Source organism: Protopterus annectens, chromosome 1.part2, assembly GCF_019279795.1.
Source record: "Protopterus annectens isolate FY-2018-M chromosome 1.part2, PAN1.0, whole genome shotgun sequence".
Taxonomy (NCBI): Eukaryota; Metazoa; Chordata; order Ceratodontiformes; family Protopteridae; genus Protopterus; species Protopterus annectens.
In genome coordinates, this window is record NC_056727.1 from 1107990017 (window position 1) to 1108010137 (window position 20121).

Consider the following 20121-nt stretch of genomic DNA (forward strand, 5'->3'; position numbering starts at 1 on the left):
TTATTTACTTTGTAAGTATATATGTGATTCAATAGATGGCCCGCGGTGGTGGCGCTGCGGTAGCGTTGTCGCCTCACAGTAAGACGCTGTCCGGTTCGATTCTCAGCTAGAGCGTCTTCTGCATGGAGACATGCGTGAATGGGCGTACCTTCGTTGAAGGTTGTGCGTCAGGCCTGGCAAGCCGGTACGTAAAAATCAACTGCCAATCATTAGCGGACCTGAGTTCCGCTGTGGCGACCCCTAACCGGGAAAAGCCGAAAGACACAAACAAATGTGATTCAATAGATGCATTTACAAATGAGTTTAAGTGAATTTTATATGATAACTAATTAATGAGGTAAGTTGTTTAATTGACTGTGATATATAAGTAGAAATGTCTTAGTTTGTTTCATTTCTGAAGTCTTTGACTAAAGGGGCGATTAAAGGATTTATACGCTTAAAGCTGTGATTTATTCTAGTGAAGTGGTTGCACCTTCTTGTTATTTGTTATTTATATATCGATATATATATATATATATATATATATATATATATATATATATATATTTGGAATCAAAATATCTTCACAAACCAACTCCACTTGGCTACCTCTAAAGCCGATATAGTCCAATTTGATGACACAACTCTCATATTCTCTGCACCTAACATCCAACTTCTCCAACAAAAAGCTCAAGAAGCCTTCTCTGAAATAAAGAACTGGCTTAACGACTCACAACTCATACTAAATCCCAAGAAAACACAACTAATGCTATTCTGTTCTACTAAAATGAGCAACCTTACCTTCTCTAAACTCTCCACCAGCAAAACCCAAATCGCCCCCGTCACTGAGGCTAATCTCCTAGGAGTTACCATGGACCAGCAACTCAAATTCAAAGTATATATCAACAACCATCACTAATGTCCACAAAAAGAGGTTCCCTCTATCTCTTTAAAAGTCATCTAACCACCGAATCTCAAATTGCAATAGCCAGTACACACCCTCCTATCTACTCTACTTTATGCATCCCCAGTTGTAACTAATCTTAAAAAAACTGACCTTAATAAACTTTCTATCTGTTAAAACAAAATTGCTAGATTCGCTACCAATCCCAAATCATGATCCCACCACTGCCTTTCCCTACAAGCCTTACACTGGCTTGAATTTCCAAACCTATTACGGTACCATCAACTCAGCCTAGCTCATCTAATTCTGCACTATCCCGAGAAAACCCCCAACCTGACGGGCATGCTGAACTTTTACAATTCAAATAGACAACTTCGGTCCTCCAACAAAGCTTTAACTGAAACCATCACATGCAAAAACAACTTCATAGATTCACTATTTGCCCATGAAATAGCAAAAATATGAACAACCTTCCCCCTGACCTCAGACTACAAAACTCCACACCCTCCTTCAAAAGCCTACTTAAAACATACCTCTTCACCAACCATCTATGCAACTGTATGTAATTGACTCCCTGAAGCCTTGTCCACTCACTTTCTCGATATCCAATCTGTCCTGGACAACACAAACACCACCATCTAACTATACCTATCCATGTGTGAGCAATAATCTATATATGAGTTTGTGTGTGTGTGTGTGTGTGTGTGTGTATATATATATATATATATATATATATATATATATATATATATATATATACACACACACACACACACACACATATATATATATATATATATATATATATATATGTAATGTATATGTATGTATATATGTGTGTGTATATGTGTATGTGCTCTTACATGTATAGTTGCTTGAATGTATATATGGAAACAAACATTTATATATTCTTATTCAGTTGTGAAATATCTTGCAATTCTCTACCAGGTTCTTATCTACTCTCACTGTATATCTTGTACACCTGCATTTTCAACCAAACTGGGGAATATCCTCTTATTGTATACTAAAGGTTGTAAATTCTACAATCTGTATGCTACTACTCTGTAATGTCTCTTTTGTAAATTTTTCTTCTCTCTGTAAACCTATGGTGTTTTTCTCCTCAGGGCTCCGCTGAAAATGGACACTTGTTGTCCAGTCGGACTATCCTGGCAAACAAATGTTAAATAATTTTATCACCCACAGTGTCAGTTGAAGAGTGGACAAGTGGGGATGGATGAGAGATCCCTTGTCTTGTGTGAGTAGGTTCACCATGTGAGGTAACTTGTGATGATTGCCCTTTGCTCAGTGCAGAAGTGGGAATCAATGCTGTCTCAGCCAAAAGGAAATCACCAGCAAGATTTTGGGAGCATACTGTTGTACTTTGAACAGGACTTTTGAAATGAGGGGAAGGGAAAGAAAAGCATAAAGAAACATCCCCTTCCAAGAAAAAGAGAGGGTGTCCACTTTCCTAACCGGAGGACCCGGGACTCTGGCACAAAATAGTGGAAGTTATCTGTTCAGAGAGGAAGCAAAAAGATCCATTTAAGGAGTTCCCCACTGGAGAACTATGTCCAGAAACACATCACTGTAAAACATCCACTCAAAGGATTGAGTTATGGGCCTGCTCAGAGTCTCTGCTGCAATGTTTTGTCCGGAGGGAATATAAAATGCCTTTAGAATCACTTAGTTCCCACATTAAGAGTGCTAACCAGCAAGGATGATAAGACCTTAACCCCCCCCCCCCCCACGTTTGTTGACATACCATGTGGTATTGTCTGTCTGTTAACACCTTGATAGGACCTGGGCAGAACAGAGAATGGAATGCATGAAGAACCAGCAGAAGCGCTTTCATCTCTGACAGTGATATGGTCTTTCGGTTGATGAGGTCAGCAGACTCCCTGGCACCTTTAGTGAGCTGAATGCTGCTCCCCATCCCATGTCTGAAGTGTCTGTGAACAGCTCCAGAGAGGGGAGCGAAGGATGAAAAGGTATCCCTGGATTGAGAGTTAACTGCTGAATCTACCACTGATGCTCCTACTTGAGACATTGAAGAAGAGGAATGAAGAATTAGACTGGATGAGAATGCTAAAGTCAAAATGACTTTAGGAACCACTGAAGTTTTCTCATGTGGAGTTTGGCAAAAGGGAGCATACAAATGGTAGAAGGCATGAACTCCTGACCTCAAAAATTCCCTGGCTGTAACTGAAGCCAGAGGAAGAAGGAAGTGAAATCAAGAAATGAGAGCTGGGGCCCTGAGAGTAGGCAAGTATGCCAGCACAGTAGTAGTCTGGATCCTGCACCCCAGAGAATCATGATCCTAACAAGGAATCACAATGGGTATTTTGAAATTTGAAGTGAACCCCAGATTCTGTAGAAGAGAATGGCAAAATCAAGATTTTGAAACAAAACCTCTGGAGAAGATGCCTGAAACAGGAGGTCATCTATGTAGAGAAAGACTTGGATCTTCTTTAGCCTGCAAAAAACAATCGCAGTAGCAAGGAATTTGGTGAATACCCTTGGGGCAGTAAAACGGCTAAAGGGCAAAGCAGAGAACTGAAAATGCCAGAAAGCAACAGAGAAACATAAAAACTTCCTGAAAAGGGGGTGAACAAGCTATGAAGACAGGCATCCTTGAGGTCCACAGACACCAGATAAGCCTGAGGAAGCAATAGAGGGAACAATGCCTGAAGGGACAGCATTCAAACAGCGGGAACCTTCAGAAAGTGGTTTAGATGAGACAGGTCCATAACAGGTCTCCAAGTGCCCTCTTTCCTGGGCGTCAAAGACATTTTGGAGTAAAACCCCTTTCCCCTTTGGAAAACTGGAACTTCCTGAAGAGCTTCCTGAGTCAGAAGATTCTGAAGCACCCCTGGAATGGAAGGCAATAGTTCCTGAGGGGGCTGGGAAATGTCCATAAAAGGGGGAAGAGATTTCCAGACTATGAACTACCCTAGGCGGATGATGGACAGAACCCAGGAGTCCTAAGTCTTTAAACAAACAGGAAGGGAAAGAGAAAGAGGATCACTTCAGGATTGATGTCAGGTTGTCACGGGTATAAAAACAGGCAGCCGACACCATTACATCAGTTTTTCTTTCCCAAATGTCAGTAGCCCCCTAAATAGGGAGCTAAGCTATGATGTGAAAACACCACCAGTAAAAAGTAAATATCAATAGCCCTGTAAGGGGTGAGCAATAGACACAGAGGACAGAGAGAGACAAGGGAGCTGCAGGGTGGGAAACCAGAACTGCAACAGTGAATACACTCAAACATTTACAATTATGGTAAGTGTACACTACTGTACTATGTCCTTCATGTTTCACTGTTGCAGTCATCACACTTGGGTTGATTCCCAAAGCTGAAGAAAGGGTGGAGGCAGTCAAGAAGAGTTGGGGCTGGCTAGTATGCCCTGCAGGACTGCTGTTGCAAAACTAACCCTGGATTTGAAAAAGATAGGCAGGTGGTAATGCTTGGTGAAGGTGTGTATAGAACTCCAGGTAGCAGTTTCCAGAATGTCCCTGGTAGGGACTCCCCTGAGGAATGCTGTAGAGGTAGAAGTTGCCCTAGAGGAATGCATTCTTTTCCCATGGTGTTTGTAGCAGAAATGGATACAGTGTGCTATCCATTTGGAAATTGTTTGTTTTGAAATGGCCTTGCCCTCTGCCCCTGGTGCAAAACTGACTAGTAACTGGTCAGATTTCCTGAAGGGCTTAGTCCTATCAAGGTAGAATCTGAGCTGTTGGTGCACATCCAAGGAGTGCAGTATCCTGTCCTCTTTATTTTGAGGATTAGGGAAGTAGGTTGGCAAATGGATAGATTGGTTAAGAGCCACACTGGACACCAGTTTAGGCATAAAGGAAGGGTTAGTCCTGAGGGATACCCTGTCAGCATGAAAAATAATGAATGGTTCCACAGCCATAACTGCTTGTAGCTAAGACACTCTTCTAGCTGAAGTGATGGCCAGAAGCAAGGCTGTTTTCCAAGAGAGGAATTTGAACTCTGCTGACACTGCAGGCTCAAAGGGGGGGGGGGGGAGCGTGACCTTTTCCAGTACAAAGTTAAGGACCAAAGCAGGGATGGGGGCTCTCCTTGGTGGCCTTAAGCTGTTTGCCCCTATCAGGAACTGTTTGATGAGATGGTGAGAGAAGAGTGGTGGCTCAGTATTGTAATGAGCCGAGATGGTAGAGGCATGGATCTTAATGGAGGAGAAAGACAGGCCTCTGTGGAGTAGATCTGCTAGGTAATCCAGGATTAGAGGTAAGGAGGGCAGTGATGTGTCCTCTCCTTTAGACTGAACCCAGGAGCAATTCCTTTTCCACTTATCAGCACAGGATTTCCTTGAACTGGGTCTTCTGGCTTCAAGAATGACGTCCAGCACCTGCTTGCTTAGACTGGTCACTGGGGGAGAATTCAAGGAATAAGCCAGGCTGCAAGATTCAGGGTTTGCAGTTGCGGATGCAAGATATGTCCCTCCTGCTGAGTGAGGAGGGCTGGGATCTGGGGTAGTTGCCAGGGTGGCACCGGTGACAGGCGACGCAGTATTGGGTACCAGTGGTGGAGTGGTCAGTCAGGGGCAATCAGGATTGTCCTTGGTCTGTCCTATCTTGAGTAATATTCTTGTGAGAAGAGGCAGAGGGGGAGATGCATAGATTGAGAAGTTTACCCGATGGAAGGATAGGCCATCCACTTTCAAGGCCCTGCTGTGAGGTGTCCCTGTGCATAATTTGCTGAGCTGGTGATTGTAGGAGGAGGCAAAAAGGTCCACCTCTGGGGTCCCCCTTTTCTGGGTTAGAAGGCTGAAGGTACTGGGGTGTAATTGCCACTCATTTGGGTCTAGGAGATTTCTGCTTAAGTCATCTGCCAGAGAGTTTTGTTTGCCTGGCAGGAATTGAGCTTGCAGATGAATATGCATGTCCAAGGCCATGTTCCACAGGGCCATGGCTAGCCTGCAGAGTGGGTAAGAGTGGGTTCCCCCCTGCTTGTTGATGTACCACATAACTGTGGTGTTATCTGTTTTTATTAGCAGGGGTTCTGGTGAGAGTAGAGATCTGAAAGCTGTCACAGCGTGCTGAGCAGCTAGCACCTCTTTTTGGTGTGCAGATGAATTTGACTTGGGCTCCAGTGGCCCTGAATGCACTTGTCATCCAGATGTGCCCCTCAGGCATAGTCTGAGTCTGTGGTTAGGGTCTGGATGGCGTGGGGTTGGGTAAAGGGAAGTCCCTTGTTGTGGTTGCATGCTGCTGTCTACCAAAGAAACTCTGTCCTTACACAAGGTATGACTGTTTCCAGGTCCTGAGAATGTTGGCACCAAAGGCTTTTTAAGTACCACTGAAGTTTCCTCATATGCAGTCTGGCATATGGACTTAGTAGAATGCAAGTGGCCATGAACCTTAGGGCCTGCAGGATTTTCTTTCCGAATAGCTGGGTTCTGGTGGCCATTTGAGTGAAGTAGCCTGTCAGGCTCGTTTTTCTGGAGTAAGGAATGCCATCTGGGATGCTGTGTCCAAGCTTGCTCCCAGGAATACAATCTTTTGACTAGGGACTAGTTTTGATTTCTTTTCATTGATAGTGTACCCCAGGGAGGTTAGAAGGTTCTTTACAAACATCAGGTGCTGCAACAGCTTTCCTGACTGTGCCTGAATCAGACAATCGCCCAAGTATGGGTAAATTTGAATCTTTCTCTGCCTGCAACAGGCAATGGCTGGAGCAAGGCATTTTGTGAAGACTCTGGGAGCACTGGATAAGCCAAAGGGAAGTGCAGAGAACTGATGATGCATAGATCCTGCCCTGAAACATAGGTATTTCCTGCATGAATTCCTGATGGGGATGTGCAGATAGGCTTCTTTACGTCTAGGGTGGCTAACCAGGCATCTTTGGACAGCATAGGAAGAAGCTGCTGAAGGGTAAGCATTTTGAATTTTGGTACCACCAGGAAGGTGTTTAGAATGGAAAGATCTAGGATTGGGCACTAAGTGCCCTCTTTTCTAGGTACCAGGAAAAGTCTGGAATAAAACCCTTGACCTATCTGCTCAGCAGGAACAGGCTGAATTGCCCTTATGGAGAGCAGGGATTTTACTTGGTTTTGTGCCTCTGCACACTGGTTTGGAGGAAGGTCTGGGAACCCTTTTGGGGTTGGCAGTGAGTGGAAGTAAAATTTGTACCCCTGGGATACAATGTTGAGGACCCATAAGTCTTTGGTGATGGAGGTCCAGTTTTTTGCTGGATGGGCAACTTTCCCTCCTAGGGGCACGAGCAATTGGGCAGAGGTGAGGAGTGGAATTGAGAAGTCATGGTGAATTCTTTCCATAAGGGGGTGGCTTAGCACTCCCTGTTTTAGAAGTGGAGGCACTCCATTGCTTAGATCTCTGCATACCCGGAGACTGTAGTCTGGGGGATCGGTTTCCATTCGGTCTAGTTTAAGATGGCCTTGAGGGGGCTGGAAAGGATCAATGTTTTGAGGGGCAATGCCTACTGAATCTTGGAGGCTGCACTTGCCAAAAATCTTTAACTGTCTGCATAGACTTAGCTTTTTCTTCCATCTTTTTTAGAACCTCTTCTGCTTTGGTGCCAAACAGATTGTCCTTGTTCAAAGGAGCATCTAATAATTTTGATTTGACATGGTCTGGCAAGGTCTGCTCCTTAAGCCAAGCATACTTTCTCAGTCCAGAACCAGTGACTGCTGCCCTGCAAGATGCTTCTAGGGCGTCAAAGCCACACTGCAAGATATGCTTGCTGACTTGGCTTGCAGAATCCATAAGCTCCTGCAATTATTTTCTGCACAGTCTGTAAAAGTATATCATTTTTGCTTAATAAGTTCCATAATATGTTGCTGGTATTTCAGCATGTGAAACTGGCAATTCAATGCCCTAATGGTGAGAGTTGCAGAGGTGTATACTTTTTTACCCCATCTGTCTAAAGCTCGGGAATCCCTGGGTGAAGGGGTGGGATTCTTAACTGTAGTTGCTTTTATACCTTTAGGTCCCTGGGAAATGACCTCTGGGTCAGCAGTAGGATTTTTGAAAATAAATTTGTGAGAGTCAGGGACTCTGTAGTACCTGTCTGGTTTGTTTGGAGCAGGGGGTGAAGTATCAGGAGTTAGAATGGATTCCATAAAGACATCATCCACAACTGGAAGTATTGCTAAAGTTCTATGTTGTGGCAAATATAAAAATTCTCTGAGTCTCTTTTTGGACTGAGGATAATCCTGGCATTCCCGGTGGAAATGCTCTCTTAAAGTATGTAGGGTTTCACCAAAAGAAAAATCCTTTGTAGGGGAAGCAGAGGGAATGGAGTCCTCTGCATCTGAATCCTCATAAGCAGATAAAGGCATGTCTTCATATTCAAAAACCTCAGAGTCGTCGGACTCTTGGTCTGTCAAAGCTGTTGGAGACAGGTCTCTCTCTTAGCAGGGGAAGGCTGGCTTCCCCTAATCAGCATAATCAGGTCTTCTGCCATTTTAAGCATTTGATGTTGTGGCAAGGAAGCAGGTGCTTGAGTTTGGCTCATTGGGTTTTTAGGCGTAGCTCATACTCTTGGCCTTAGAAACTCGGTAGTTTTAGACAGAACTGAAAACAAGAAAGAAGTCGGTTTATGTGGAATATCGGTAATGCGAGTGCCTGCACAGCGGCTCCAGACCCAACCAAGGTAGAGACATCCGCAGGTTCTGTAGTCAAAGAAGAGTCTTGCAGGATACCGGACTCCAAACGGGTCTCTGTAGCGGCATGCAAATCCATCGAAGCAGGCATCAGGGGCTGTGAAAGCGCCTCACTGAGTACCGGCTAACTGGTGACTAGCTTAAAGGAAACGTCGTCAGCAGTTTTGGACCTGTGCAGTTGTCGCCATCTTTATTCTTACTTTTTTTGGAAGATCAGTAGTCGAATGGCTTACCAAAGCCATTTTGGAATACAGAGATCGAGAGCAAAAGTATTTAGCGACAATAAAAGGGCCCGATGACGAATAGTTCGGGCATTGAACAAAGCACAAAACCGACAGCGAGGTACGTCGTGGTCTGGGCCTAAACAGGTGATGCAGTAAGAATGGAAATCTCGGTGTGGTATTTGCTTTCCACAGGCGAGACAAATGTTAACTTTTTCTGACATCGGTTACAGCAAGAAAAAAGGATCCCCAACGGGGCACTTAGCTTTAGAAGACTTCAGGATGATTCAATTCGGAAACAAAAACTCAGGTAGCGGCTTACCGGCACTCATACAAACTGCTTCTGCTTCGATTCCTCGACAAGAAAGACTGATGTAATGGCGTCGGCTTCCTGTTTTTATACCCTGACGACCTGACATCAGTCCTGAAGTGACAGCAACCAACGCAGAAATACTAAGTCTCTGGTATTCGGGCTGACTGAGGGCTACCTGCAGGCAGACAACCCAAGTTGACGACTGCAACAGTGAAACACGAAGATCATCAAAAGTTTCCAGTTATCTTTTTCTTCCCTATTATATCTCCCACATTAGCCATCAACCTGAGGAAAAATTATTTGGAGTCTGCTTGGGGTATAAAATATCTATGCAAACACTTCCAAGCAAAAATCCTAAATCTGCTAAACTTTGTTGCATGGCTGGAAGCCATACATATGTAGTCCCCATTGCTTCCTTGTGAATTGCTTATCTAATCTCTCTTCCCAATCTTTTCTAATTTCCTCTGATTGATTCCCACAGTTAACTGTGCAATATTCTACATAATCTACTAATTATCCCTTGAACAGTAGCTTCTGTTGTAGATTCAGCTAAATACTTTATCAGAGCAGGTCTTTCCCTTGGGATTTGCCTATCCCTTTGTCTCTGCCTTTATTCTGACCATCAACCCCTGCTAGAGAAGCAAATCTCTAGCCTGCAGGCTTCATTCCATTCTATAACCTTTCCCTCTCCAATTATTTCCTCCCAATAACTTGGTTACTTTGACAGTTTCCTGCAGTAAATTCTAGCCCCTCTTGCCTATTGTCTGTATCCCTAACTGCAGTCAACTCTACCAGCAAAATCTCCTTTCTCCATTCTTGTGCTAGCTTAGTTCTTAGAATACTTTCTACTTTATGAATATAATATTCTATATGTATATTATTCTTGTTAAGGATCTGTATCCAGAATCCTAGTGTCTCCTTATTTCTTGAATTTCCCCCATGCTTCATCATTATCCTTTTCTACTTTGAATTACAGCTTTCTGCTTGTGTTATGTATATGAGCCTTAACGGTGCGTCTCTAAAATATCACTTCAAATTGGGTAACCCTAAACCAGCTTGTTCTATTGGAAGGACCAACTTATCCCACTTGACCCTTGCCCTTTTCCCCTCAGAGATGAATTCCTTTTACTCTTTATTAGTTACTGTCCACAACTTCTCCACTGGTTGATAAAAAAATACCTGATCTTTAAATAAAACTAAAGGGACTAAAAACCATGTCCCCTGATTGTATCTTATATATATCCATAGGCAATAGCTTCCATTTTCTCAGTTTTTATATTATCTTTTGTTGGGTCTGTTTCCACATTTCCTTAACTGCCACAACAGCTTCCCTTTAAACCCATAATCCTAAATACTTCATTTTATCATGTCCCCATAAATATGGGTATTGCTGAACCAATTTATGTGTGGGTGCAGTTTACATGTATAGCCTTTGTTTTATATTCATTCATTTTAAATTGTGAAAAAAATGAACAGTCTCAAAATGTCCCACAAAGCTGAGATGTCCTTTTCTGGTTTTTATCAGGTACAAAATATATCATCATCTGCAAATAAAGCCAGCTTTTGCTGAATACTGTATCAATTACATCCTTGAATTTCCAAGTCTCACATTTTCTTTGCCAATGTTCTAAATATAATGCAAACAACATGAAGGAAACATGATACCCCTGCCTGGTTCCTCTGGTCAGACACAGCTTTTTAACAAAGACCCCTTCTCCACTTTGATTTTTGCCTCTGATTCCTCATATATCCTCCTAATTAACCTTATTATTGTATTAGGAAATGCAAATGCTTCCATTGTCCTACTTAGAAAATCCCAGCTTACTCTGTTGAATGCTTTCGCTGCATAGAGACCCACTAACAGCAGCAGTATTTTCTTACATCCTGCTTCCCTCTGGATCATCACTGTTCTATTAATGTTGTCAAATGTTTGCCTCCTCTCCACAAAACCATATTGATCCATATCTATCAATTTTTGCAACATCTCTGCCATTTTTTTAGACAATATAGGCAAACACTTTATAATCATGGTTTAACAATAGAAATAGGTTTATATGAAGCGGAATCTGAATGGCTTTACCATCTTTAGGTATTGCAAACATCACAGCATTTTTCCAGGACGTTGGTGCTTTTCCTCCTCTGACTATACTGTTAAACAAAACCTTCTAGAGCTTTACCACTCTCTTCACTCCTAGCTTCCAAACCTCCACAGGAACTCCATCTATTCCAGGACTTTCCCACAGATTTATTATGCATCACTGTTTTTATCTTATTGCCTACTGTTTTAACTGTTAATTGCTGAGCCTCGTTTTCCTCTAACCTTAACATATTTTAAGTCTTCCATTTGTGTTCTTTCATGATTTCCACATTTCTCTGCTTTATACAAGTTTTCTGAAATATTTCTAATACCACTACAGGACCCATAGGTATTTTTCTTGTAAAAGGCTCCCTAAGTTTGACAGCAACCTCTTCCTTTCTGTTGCCTAAGTTGTTGTGCTAAAAGTGTTTGTGCTCTGGAGTTATCAAAAAAAAAAAAGTTACTTAATAGCAATCTTTCTAAACCCATACATATTATCCAGATACTTCCCTGTTTTCTCTAACACTCTACAGTTGTACCTCTTCTTGTTCTCTGAGACTTCCCTAATACTGCAATACTTTGAAAGCCCTATAAATGATTATTGTTACTTCTTACTTGTATTTCTTTTTCTTTTATTTCTACACTATTTTTAAACTGTACTTTCATTTTATCCTGCTCACTAGCTATAACATATGAAGACATTTTTGTCTTCCCTAAAAACTTTCAAATAATTTCAACTACCCATTCCTCAAATTTATCTCTTTTTTAACAGCTAGGTGGGGAAATGCCAGTATCTCATTTTTAATTCATCATTCGGCATTTTTATCTTTGTTTTTATTGGTGCATGATCTGAAGTAGTTACTGGATGTGTTAAAAACTTTTAATCAACTACACATGTTCCTGCAAAATACAATTTGCAGGGAAATTGCAAGTGTTTAATAAAATATATAAAAGAACAGGAAGAGGCATCTTTAGAAAAGGGAAGGAGCAAATTGCATAGAAATACATGGAAACTGTAGGAACAGCATGTGTAGAATAACGGTAAGGAATAAGAGGAGAAGTAATGTTTAATGGAAGGCAAGAATTCAACAATGCATGTAATACTGGCCTGGTGACAGTTACAAGGAAAGAAAAATATGTGATGTACAATTTATCTAAATGGAAAAAATATTAACGTAGCTTGTTTTTTTTTTCCTGTTAATTTATGCGTGCCTATCTCTTAAGTAATAATAAATAAAGGGGTTTTAAAAATGATGCTAGTTGAAGTTAGACTTTTTTAAAGTAAAAACTAAAACACAAGAAAATGATGAAAACATGAAAAACAATAGTTATTTCTTGTATTTGTGAACTAATTATCTTGACATTTTTCCCCCACTGTTACCAGCAATTGGATGAAGATAAAGACAAGCTGCCAGTAGGTGCAGGCAGTTAATCATGACATTGCTGAATAGTGTGTTCTGAGTGAAATCTACACGGTACAATGCAATTAACATTATAATGGATGTTGGCAGGCAGATAAGTGAATAGTGTGTTCTGAATTAAATATGTGAGTAACAGCACCTCTGAAGAAAGTATTGGTGTCTGTATTATCAAAATATGGTAAAAAAAAAACTCAGATCCAGTTTCTTGCAGAGTTATTTCAATTGAAAGTCGTGACAATAAAATATGTATGTCTATACTAGCTAAAAGAATGGCAAGGATGTTATCAAAATTGATAGAAATGTATCAATGTGGTTGTGAGGGAAACGTTACTAAAACAAGGATTATCCAGAGGGAAAGTAAGAAAAATACAGTTGTGTACACTAACCATAAATGTAGATGTTCGAGTGTATTCACTGTTGCAGTTATCACATCTGGGGTTATCCCTGCCAGAGTAGCCCTCGGCCGGCTGAATACCAGAGGCTTAGTATTTCTGCATCGGTTGCTGTCGCTTCAGAACTGACATCAGGTCATCAGTAGTATAAAGTAAGGCAGTCAACGCCATTACATCAGTTTTTCTTGCCCTGTCAGGAGCCCCCAAGTGGGAGCCAGGTTATGGTGGCAGAACCCCACCAGTAGAAAGTAAATACCAAAATGTTCCTTGTAAGGAGAGAGAGAGAGAGAAAGAAGAGGGGGATGGAGGTAGGGAAACCAGGACTGCAACAGTGAATACACTCAAACATTTACATTTATGGTAAGTGTACACAACTGCACTGTGCTCTTCGTGTTTCACTGTTGCAGTCATCACATTTGGGTTGATTCCCAAAGCTGAGGAAAAGGATGGAGGCAGTCAAGGAGACTAGGGGCTGGCTAGGATGTCCTGCAAGACTGCAGTAGCAAAGCCTGCCCTGGATTTGGAGAAGATAGGCAGGTGGTAATGCTTGGTGAAAGTGTGAACAGATGTCCAGGTGGCAGCCTCCAGGGTGTTCCTGGTGGGGACTCCTATAAGGAAAGCTACAGAGATGAAGGCTGCTCTGGTGGAGTGAGTCCTGACCCCCTTAGGGCGAGGTTTTCCATGTTGCTTGTAACAGAAATGGATGCAGTGTGCTATCCATTTGGAAATTGTTTGTCTGGAGATGGCTTTGCCCTCTGCCCCTGCAACAATGCTAACCAGTAATTTATCAGACTTTCAGAATGATTTAGTCCTGCCTAGATAGAATCTGTGCTGTCTGTGCACATCTAGAGAGTGCAAGATCCTTTCCCCCTTGTTTTGTGGGTTAGGGAAAAAGGTGGGCAAATGAATGCATTGTTTGAGAGCCACACTGCACACCACTTTGGGCATGAAGGATGGGTTAGTCCTGAGGGAAACCCTGTCAGCATGGAAGATGATGAAGGGTTCCACAGCCATGAGTGCTTGTAGCTTGGAGACTCTTCTGGCTGAAGTGATGGCCAGAAGAAAAGCGGTCTTCCAGGAGAGAAATGTTAACTCTGCTGAAGATGCTGGTCCAAAGGGTGGCAAGGTGAGCTTTTCCAACACAGAGATAAGGTCCCAAGCTGGGGTGGGTGCTCTTCTGGGTGGCCTCAAGTTGCTAGCCCCTCTTAGAAATTGTTTGATCAGAGTGTGAGAGAAAAGGGGCTGCTCAGTGTGGAAATGAGCAGAGATAGCAGAGGTATGAATTTTAATAAAGAAAAAAGAGAGACCACTTAGTTGCAGGTCAGCTAGGTAATCCAGGATGGGGGTAGGGAGGGCTGTGCCATATCGGCTCTCTTAGCCTGAATCCAGGTGCAGAGCCTCTTCCATTTGTCACCATAAGACTTTCTAGTGCTAGGGTGTCTGGCCTCATGTATAACATCTAGAACTTGTTTACTGACGTTGGCAGATTGATCAGTGGTCAGGGAATAAGCTAGGCTGCCAAATTGAGGGTCTGCAATTGGGGATGCACAAATTCTCCTTCCCTCTGGGTCAGGAGGGTTGGGGTCTGATTGAGATGCCATGGTGGCAGTGGGAACAGGCTGCACAGCAGTGGGTACCTGTGCTGGCAAGGCCAGTCTGTAGCAATAAGAATTGTCATTGTTTTTTCCTTCCTTATTTTGAGCAGCTTCAATTTGGAAGACGAAACTCAGGTAGCGGCCGACTGGCACTTGTGCGAACTGCTTCTGCTTCGGGCTCCTTGGCAAGAAAGACTGATGTAATGGCGTTCGCTGTCTTACTTTATACTACTGATGACCTCACGTCAGTCCTGAAGTGACAGCAACCGACGCAGAAATACTAAGCCTCTGGTATTCGGGCTGCCCGAGGGCTACCCTGGCAGGGATAACCCCAAATGTGATGACTGCAACAGTGAAACATGAAGAACATCACCACTATTGTTGGTAAGTACTGATGCACATAAACCATTCAATAAAAGAAACAGCTTGGATTTTATGAGTAGTGCAATGGTAGTATTTGCATTCCCTGGCAGAATAATGAAGAGCACAGATGGGTCCGAGGAAAAAATGAAGGTGGGAGGATCCCTCTCTAACAAGCTGTGTTTGAACAGAGGAACCAGGCAGAGATGCCCTCTTTCTTATCTATTTGCTTATTGTTTAGAGAAGTCAGCAAGGAAAAGAAGAGATTCACAAATTTAAGGACATAACTGGTGCAGTAATAAAAAAAAAGTCAGTTTTACAGCTTTATTTGCAGATATTACTTGTACTTGATACATCCAGAGAAGGACATTTTGGTGTTGGGGAACATTTTCAAACAGTTTCAAGCCTTTCCAGGATCAAAATAAATTAATATAAAACAGGTGCTATAGTGGTCAACTATACTACCACACGTGACAAGATGAAGTGTTTAGGTGTAGTGATTATAAAGGATTCTGTTAACACAGATATGGATGTGTAAGAAGAGACTTAACACAAGATGGTGCAAACTGAGAGCTCTTGACTGTGGATATGTTTTTGGTCCTTTTAGTTGTACACATGGGTCAGACACATTTTTATCAACCAGAGATGATGATGTGGAGAAGTTGTGAATGAGAATTAAAAAATAGTTATAGAATTTATTTGGAGGAAAGAGTACAACAGTTAGGTAGGATAAGCTGATTGTACAGACAGAGCAAGTTGGTATAGGGGTACCTGATTTGAAGGTCTTCTTTAAACCTATGCACTCAAGGCTCAGTCATATAAGTATTGTAAGAACGTTATAAATTAAAGTAGAAAAGGATGCTTATGAAATGGGGTAGGGGGTCAAAATATAAACACACTGGGATATTGGATGTACGTCCTTAAGGGAAAATAGCAAAACAAATACAATATTTCTACAAAGTATCAGAAAGTATTGTAAAAACAAAGCCAGCATGGGAACGGAGAAAGGAGATTTTACCTATCAAGTATGTCTGCAAGTAAGGGTATAGAAAACAGGCAGGAGGGAGCTTAAATTGAAGTTATTGACAAAGAACCAAGGTATTAGAAGCAAATAACTCAGGGAGTAAAAGGTAACAGAGAAGGATGAAGCTAAGTAGGAGTTTGGACAGCAGGTTAGACAGTCTTATTTTATCAGAGACTGACAACAGAGTACAAGCAAAAAGAAAGGAGAATGCTTCAATGAAATTATAGTCGAGCACGGAACAGATCATGTTTAAAAATGGGATAATTAAGTAGGATACATAAAATACTGATAACTATAAATATAAATCACAGGTTAGACAAAGTTGGGAAATGATAACAGAAAGGCAAATTAGAAAGGAACAATGGAATGAACGCAGAACCTTCAACAACCCTGTAGGGCTCCCAAGTATGCAAAAAAGTCTAGAAGATTTAGGAATTTTGCATGGAAGTGTTTGCAGAGACATTTTACACCCAAAGTAGATATCAGAAGAATTTTCCTCAGGCAGACAGCAAATGTTGGGAGATGTGACAGGAAGAGACACATAACTGGGAATAATTTCTGGGAATGTAATGAGTTGGCAGATTTTAAAAATTCTCTACAGAGTACTTTGGCAGAAATATTGAGGGAAGACATGGTAGTAACTTAGGAAATAAATATTTTGAGCTAGGATATATGACCTGAATTGTCTGGGCATATCAGTGCCTTTCTAAGTTTAACGCTACTGGCTACAAAAAAAATGCAATTACCAAAAACTGGAAATCAAAATTTAAACCAAGAGTAAAGGAAACTCGGAACACTGTAAAGGAGACAAAAGAACTGGAGGTGATATCTTTAGAAAAGTGAAGCAGTAAATTTTAAAGAAATAAATGGAATTTTGTGGAGCCAATACTAGCAGAGTACTGTTCAGCATGAGGAGTGAAGTTTAGGGGGAGCAGGAACTGAGCTATTTACATCATGTTGGAGTGAATGAAAAGTAGTTAAAAAGAAAATACATGTGTATTCTGCATAACAATGGAAACTATTATAGCTTGTTTTTTATTAATGTATGCATGAATGGGCGTTCCTTCGTTGAAGTTTGTGCGTTAGGCCCGGCAAGCCAGCACGTAAAAATCTAATGCCAATCATTAGTGGACCGGAGATCCGCTGTGGTGATCCCTAACCGGGAAAAGCCGAAAGACACAAAAAAATGTGAACTCGTTGCAGCTTAAATATGATTATTTAATAAAGATGTTTATGATAGAAGAGAAACTCTTACCTGGTCAGAGCTGTTCCTATTTGCTGCATGAACTCCTGCCTTTCCTCCTTTGTCTGTCTTGGCAGGATATTCTTTTCCTCCAACTCTTCTTTTGTAGGTCTATTGCTTAGTTTAATAGCCAGTGTATCTTTCCGTTTCACCTTGTTTGCTAGGGAATCTAGAGACAAATTACAGCAGATGTGTAATAACTCACTTCCAAAATACTAGTTTAACTGGCGATGTAAGAAAATTAACTATGCAGTTTTAACATCAATGAAAAAAAAGAAATTATGTACTTACAACAGCGTTCCATGTGTGTTGTCCTTCTCGACCTTTATTCTCACTAATGGGTTGGTTCAGATCTGTCAGATCCATCTCGGCCTTTCCAAAAGCTTGAGATCTTTAGCAAAGCTCGAGGACATCTTTCCCTACCCATAATGCAGTTCCCCAACTTCCTCAGATCTTGTTTGCCTGCCATCAAATCAGAAAGCGAGCAAAAACTTCTTTTATACGAAATAATACCCACAGTACCTACCATTTATCAATGGGCCAAACATCTACTCCGTCTCCCAGGAGTTTTGGAAGGGGACATGGAGGGTGGGTTGTGAGAATAAAGGTTGAGATGGAGAACACACATGAAATGTTATAAGTACATAACTTCTTTATGTGTTGTTGTCAATCTCGCCTTTATTCTCACTGATGGGACCACGTCCCAAGCAACCTGAGTCTTGGGTGGCTCATGGGAGTATATTCCTCAGAACCATAGAACCAAAAGAGGCTCTACACCTGGAGGCAAAATCCAGTTTGTACTGAGTAATAAAAGTATGAGGTTTTTCCCACGTAGCTGCAGCACAGATATTGTCCCAGGGTAACCTTGCTTGGAAAGCTGCAGATGTAGCTACCCACCTGGTGGAGTGCGCTTTAACAGGGAAGAGAAGAGACCTGTTTTTAGAGCTGTAGGTGTAGTATATACAAAATGTGAGTCATCTAGGTAAGGTAACCTTTGTGACTGGTTGACCTTTTCTCATCTCAGAACAGGAAATAAAAAGTTGATCCAATTTTCTAAATCCTGAAGTTCTGAGCAAGTAAAAGCATAACTGTCTATGTACGTCCAGAAGATGCAAAGAGAGTATTCATCTTTGTTCAGGTAATTCAGGAAGAAAACTAGCAGCTCAATAGATTGGTTTAGATTACTTTCTAACACATCCTTTAAAAGAAAGGATGGATTAGTGCATAGATAAACCCTGTCCTTACGAAAAACCAAGTATGGGGGCTTGGTAGATAAGGCTTGCAACTTAAACTCCTCTGGCTGAGGTAATAGCCACTAAAAATAGTGTTTTTTTTCCAAGACAGAAACTTTAGATCACATGTGGCCGAAGTTTCAAAGGAGGAACAAGTGATGTTTGTTAATATGAAATTCAGATCCCAGGGAGGAGATGGATTTTTGTACGGAGGTCTTATCATTGTTGTTCCTTTCAAAAAGGCTTTACAAAGTCTGTGCGACATAAATCACAGTGCCATTTTCTCCCACATGAAAATTTTAAATTGCTGCCAGTTGAACTCTAATAGTAGAAGCAGCAGAACCCTCAAGACAAAAGTTTCACCAGAAATTCCAATATAGATGTATGGATGCAGAAAAAGGATCCATCTGATTAACACTCATCCACATTACAAACGTATTCCATTTACTCTTGTACAACATTTGTGTAGAAGTTTTATGGGAAGACGACAAAATATGTCTTATTGCTGAAGGAGGAAACCTGGCAATTAAGGGAACTGGAGAAGCCAAGCTGTCAATGTGAGGTTGTGTAGGCTGGGATGCACCATTCCCGATGGATGTATCAGAAGGTCTGGAGCTGGGTCCAGAAACCACGGTTCATCCAGAAGATAAGACTGAAGAAAAGGAAAACAGATTTGACGAGGCAAACAGGGTGCAATCAGGATTACCGTAGTCTCCAACAAACTTACTTTCTGTATTAACTTGGGAATCAGGAGAATTGAGGGGAAAGCATAGAGGAGTCCCAGAGGCCAGTCGTGAACACGTGCATCCCTTGGTGACTCCCCCTAGAAAGGATTAAGGTAAAGTAGTTGCTGCATTTGGCATTGATGGGTGATGGAAAGAGATTGCAGCAAGGCTGGCCCCATTTTCAGAAAATCTCTTCCGCAACTTTCTGATTGAGGGACCCCTCATGCAGCCATAAAATGGCCCTGCTCAGTTTGTCTGCAATCACGCTGGATTTCCCTGGGATGTGCGTTGCAATCAGGAAATGGTTGGAGATTGTTGCCCATTGCCAAACCCTCAGAGCTTCTCGAAAAAGGGGGTAAGATCTGGTTCCTCCTTGTTTATGTACCAGACTACTGACATGTTTGACTGAATTGCTATCGTTCTTAGACAGAGAGTGTCCTGAAATGCTTGCAACACCAAGAGCACCACCCTTATCTCTATGAAGTTTATGTGCAAGTGAGCCTTGTGCTCCTGCCAGGTGCCTTGGATTGTCTTCCCCAGGAAATGCCCCCCCACCCTATCTGGGAAGCATCTGTGGTCACCATGGCTTGGGGTTGAGGGGAGATAAAGGGACAGCCCTGAGACACTGAAGAAGAGTGAATCCACCACTCAAGATCCTTTTGCAGGAGTTGGTTATGAGGATCTTGTGCGACACTGATAATTCCAGGATTGACCACTGTGTAGAAAGTAGCCACTGGAGTACCTCATATGCAGGCGGGCTAAGGGAATAAGTACGACAGATGCTGCCATCTTCCCCAGAACCTGTAGCACTTGTTTTGCAGTGGCTCAAGTTTTCCTGATCAAGTTTCACAAGTAACGGAGATTGTGCACTCTGTTGTGAGGAAGTCTTGCTATCAGCGTGGTTGTATTTATCTCTGCTCCTATAAATATTAAGTTTTGAGGTGGTTCTAGGGCAGATTTGTCATAATTTATGGTAATGCTTA

At 41.9% G+C, this 20121-nt stretch overlaps 1 protein-coding gene across 4 annotated transcripts in view; it reads right to left on the bottom strand.

Moving 5' to 3' along the window:
• Window positions 1-20121, bottom strand: part of LOC122792248 (phosphatase and actin regulator 4-like) — a 2537344-nt gene that overhangs the window by 358298 nt on the left and 2158925 nt on the right. For all 4 annotated transcript variants that reach the window (XM_044059998.1, XM_044059995.1, XM_044059996.1 and 1 more), the window contains one exon: window positions 17194-17350. In XM_044059998.1, coding sequence (XP_043915933.1) covers window positions 17194-17350 — 157 coding nt within the window. The remainder of the gene's footprint in view (window positions 1-17193; window positions 17351-20121) is intronic.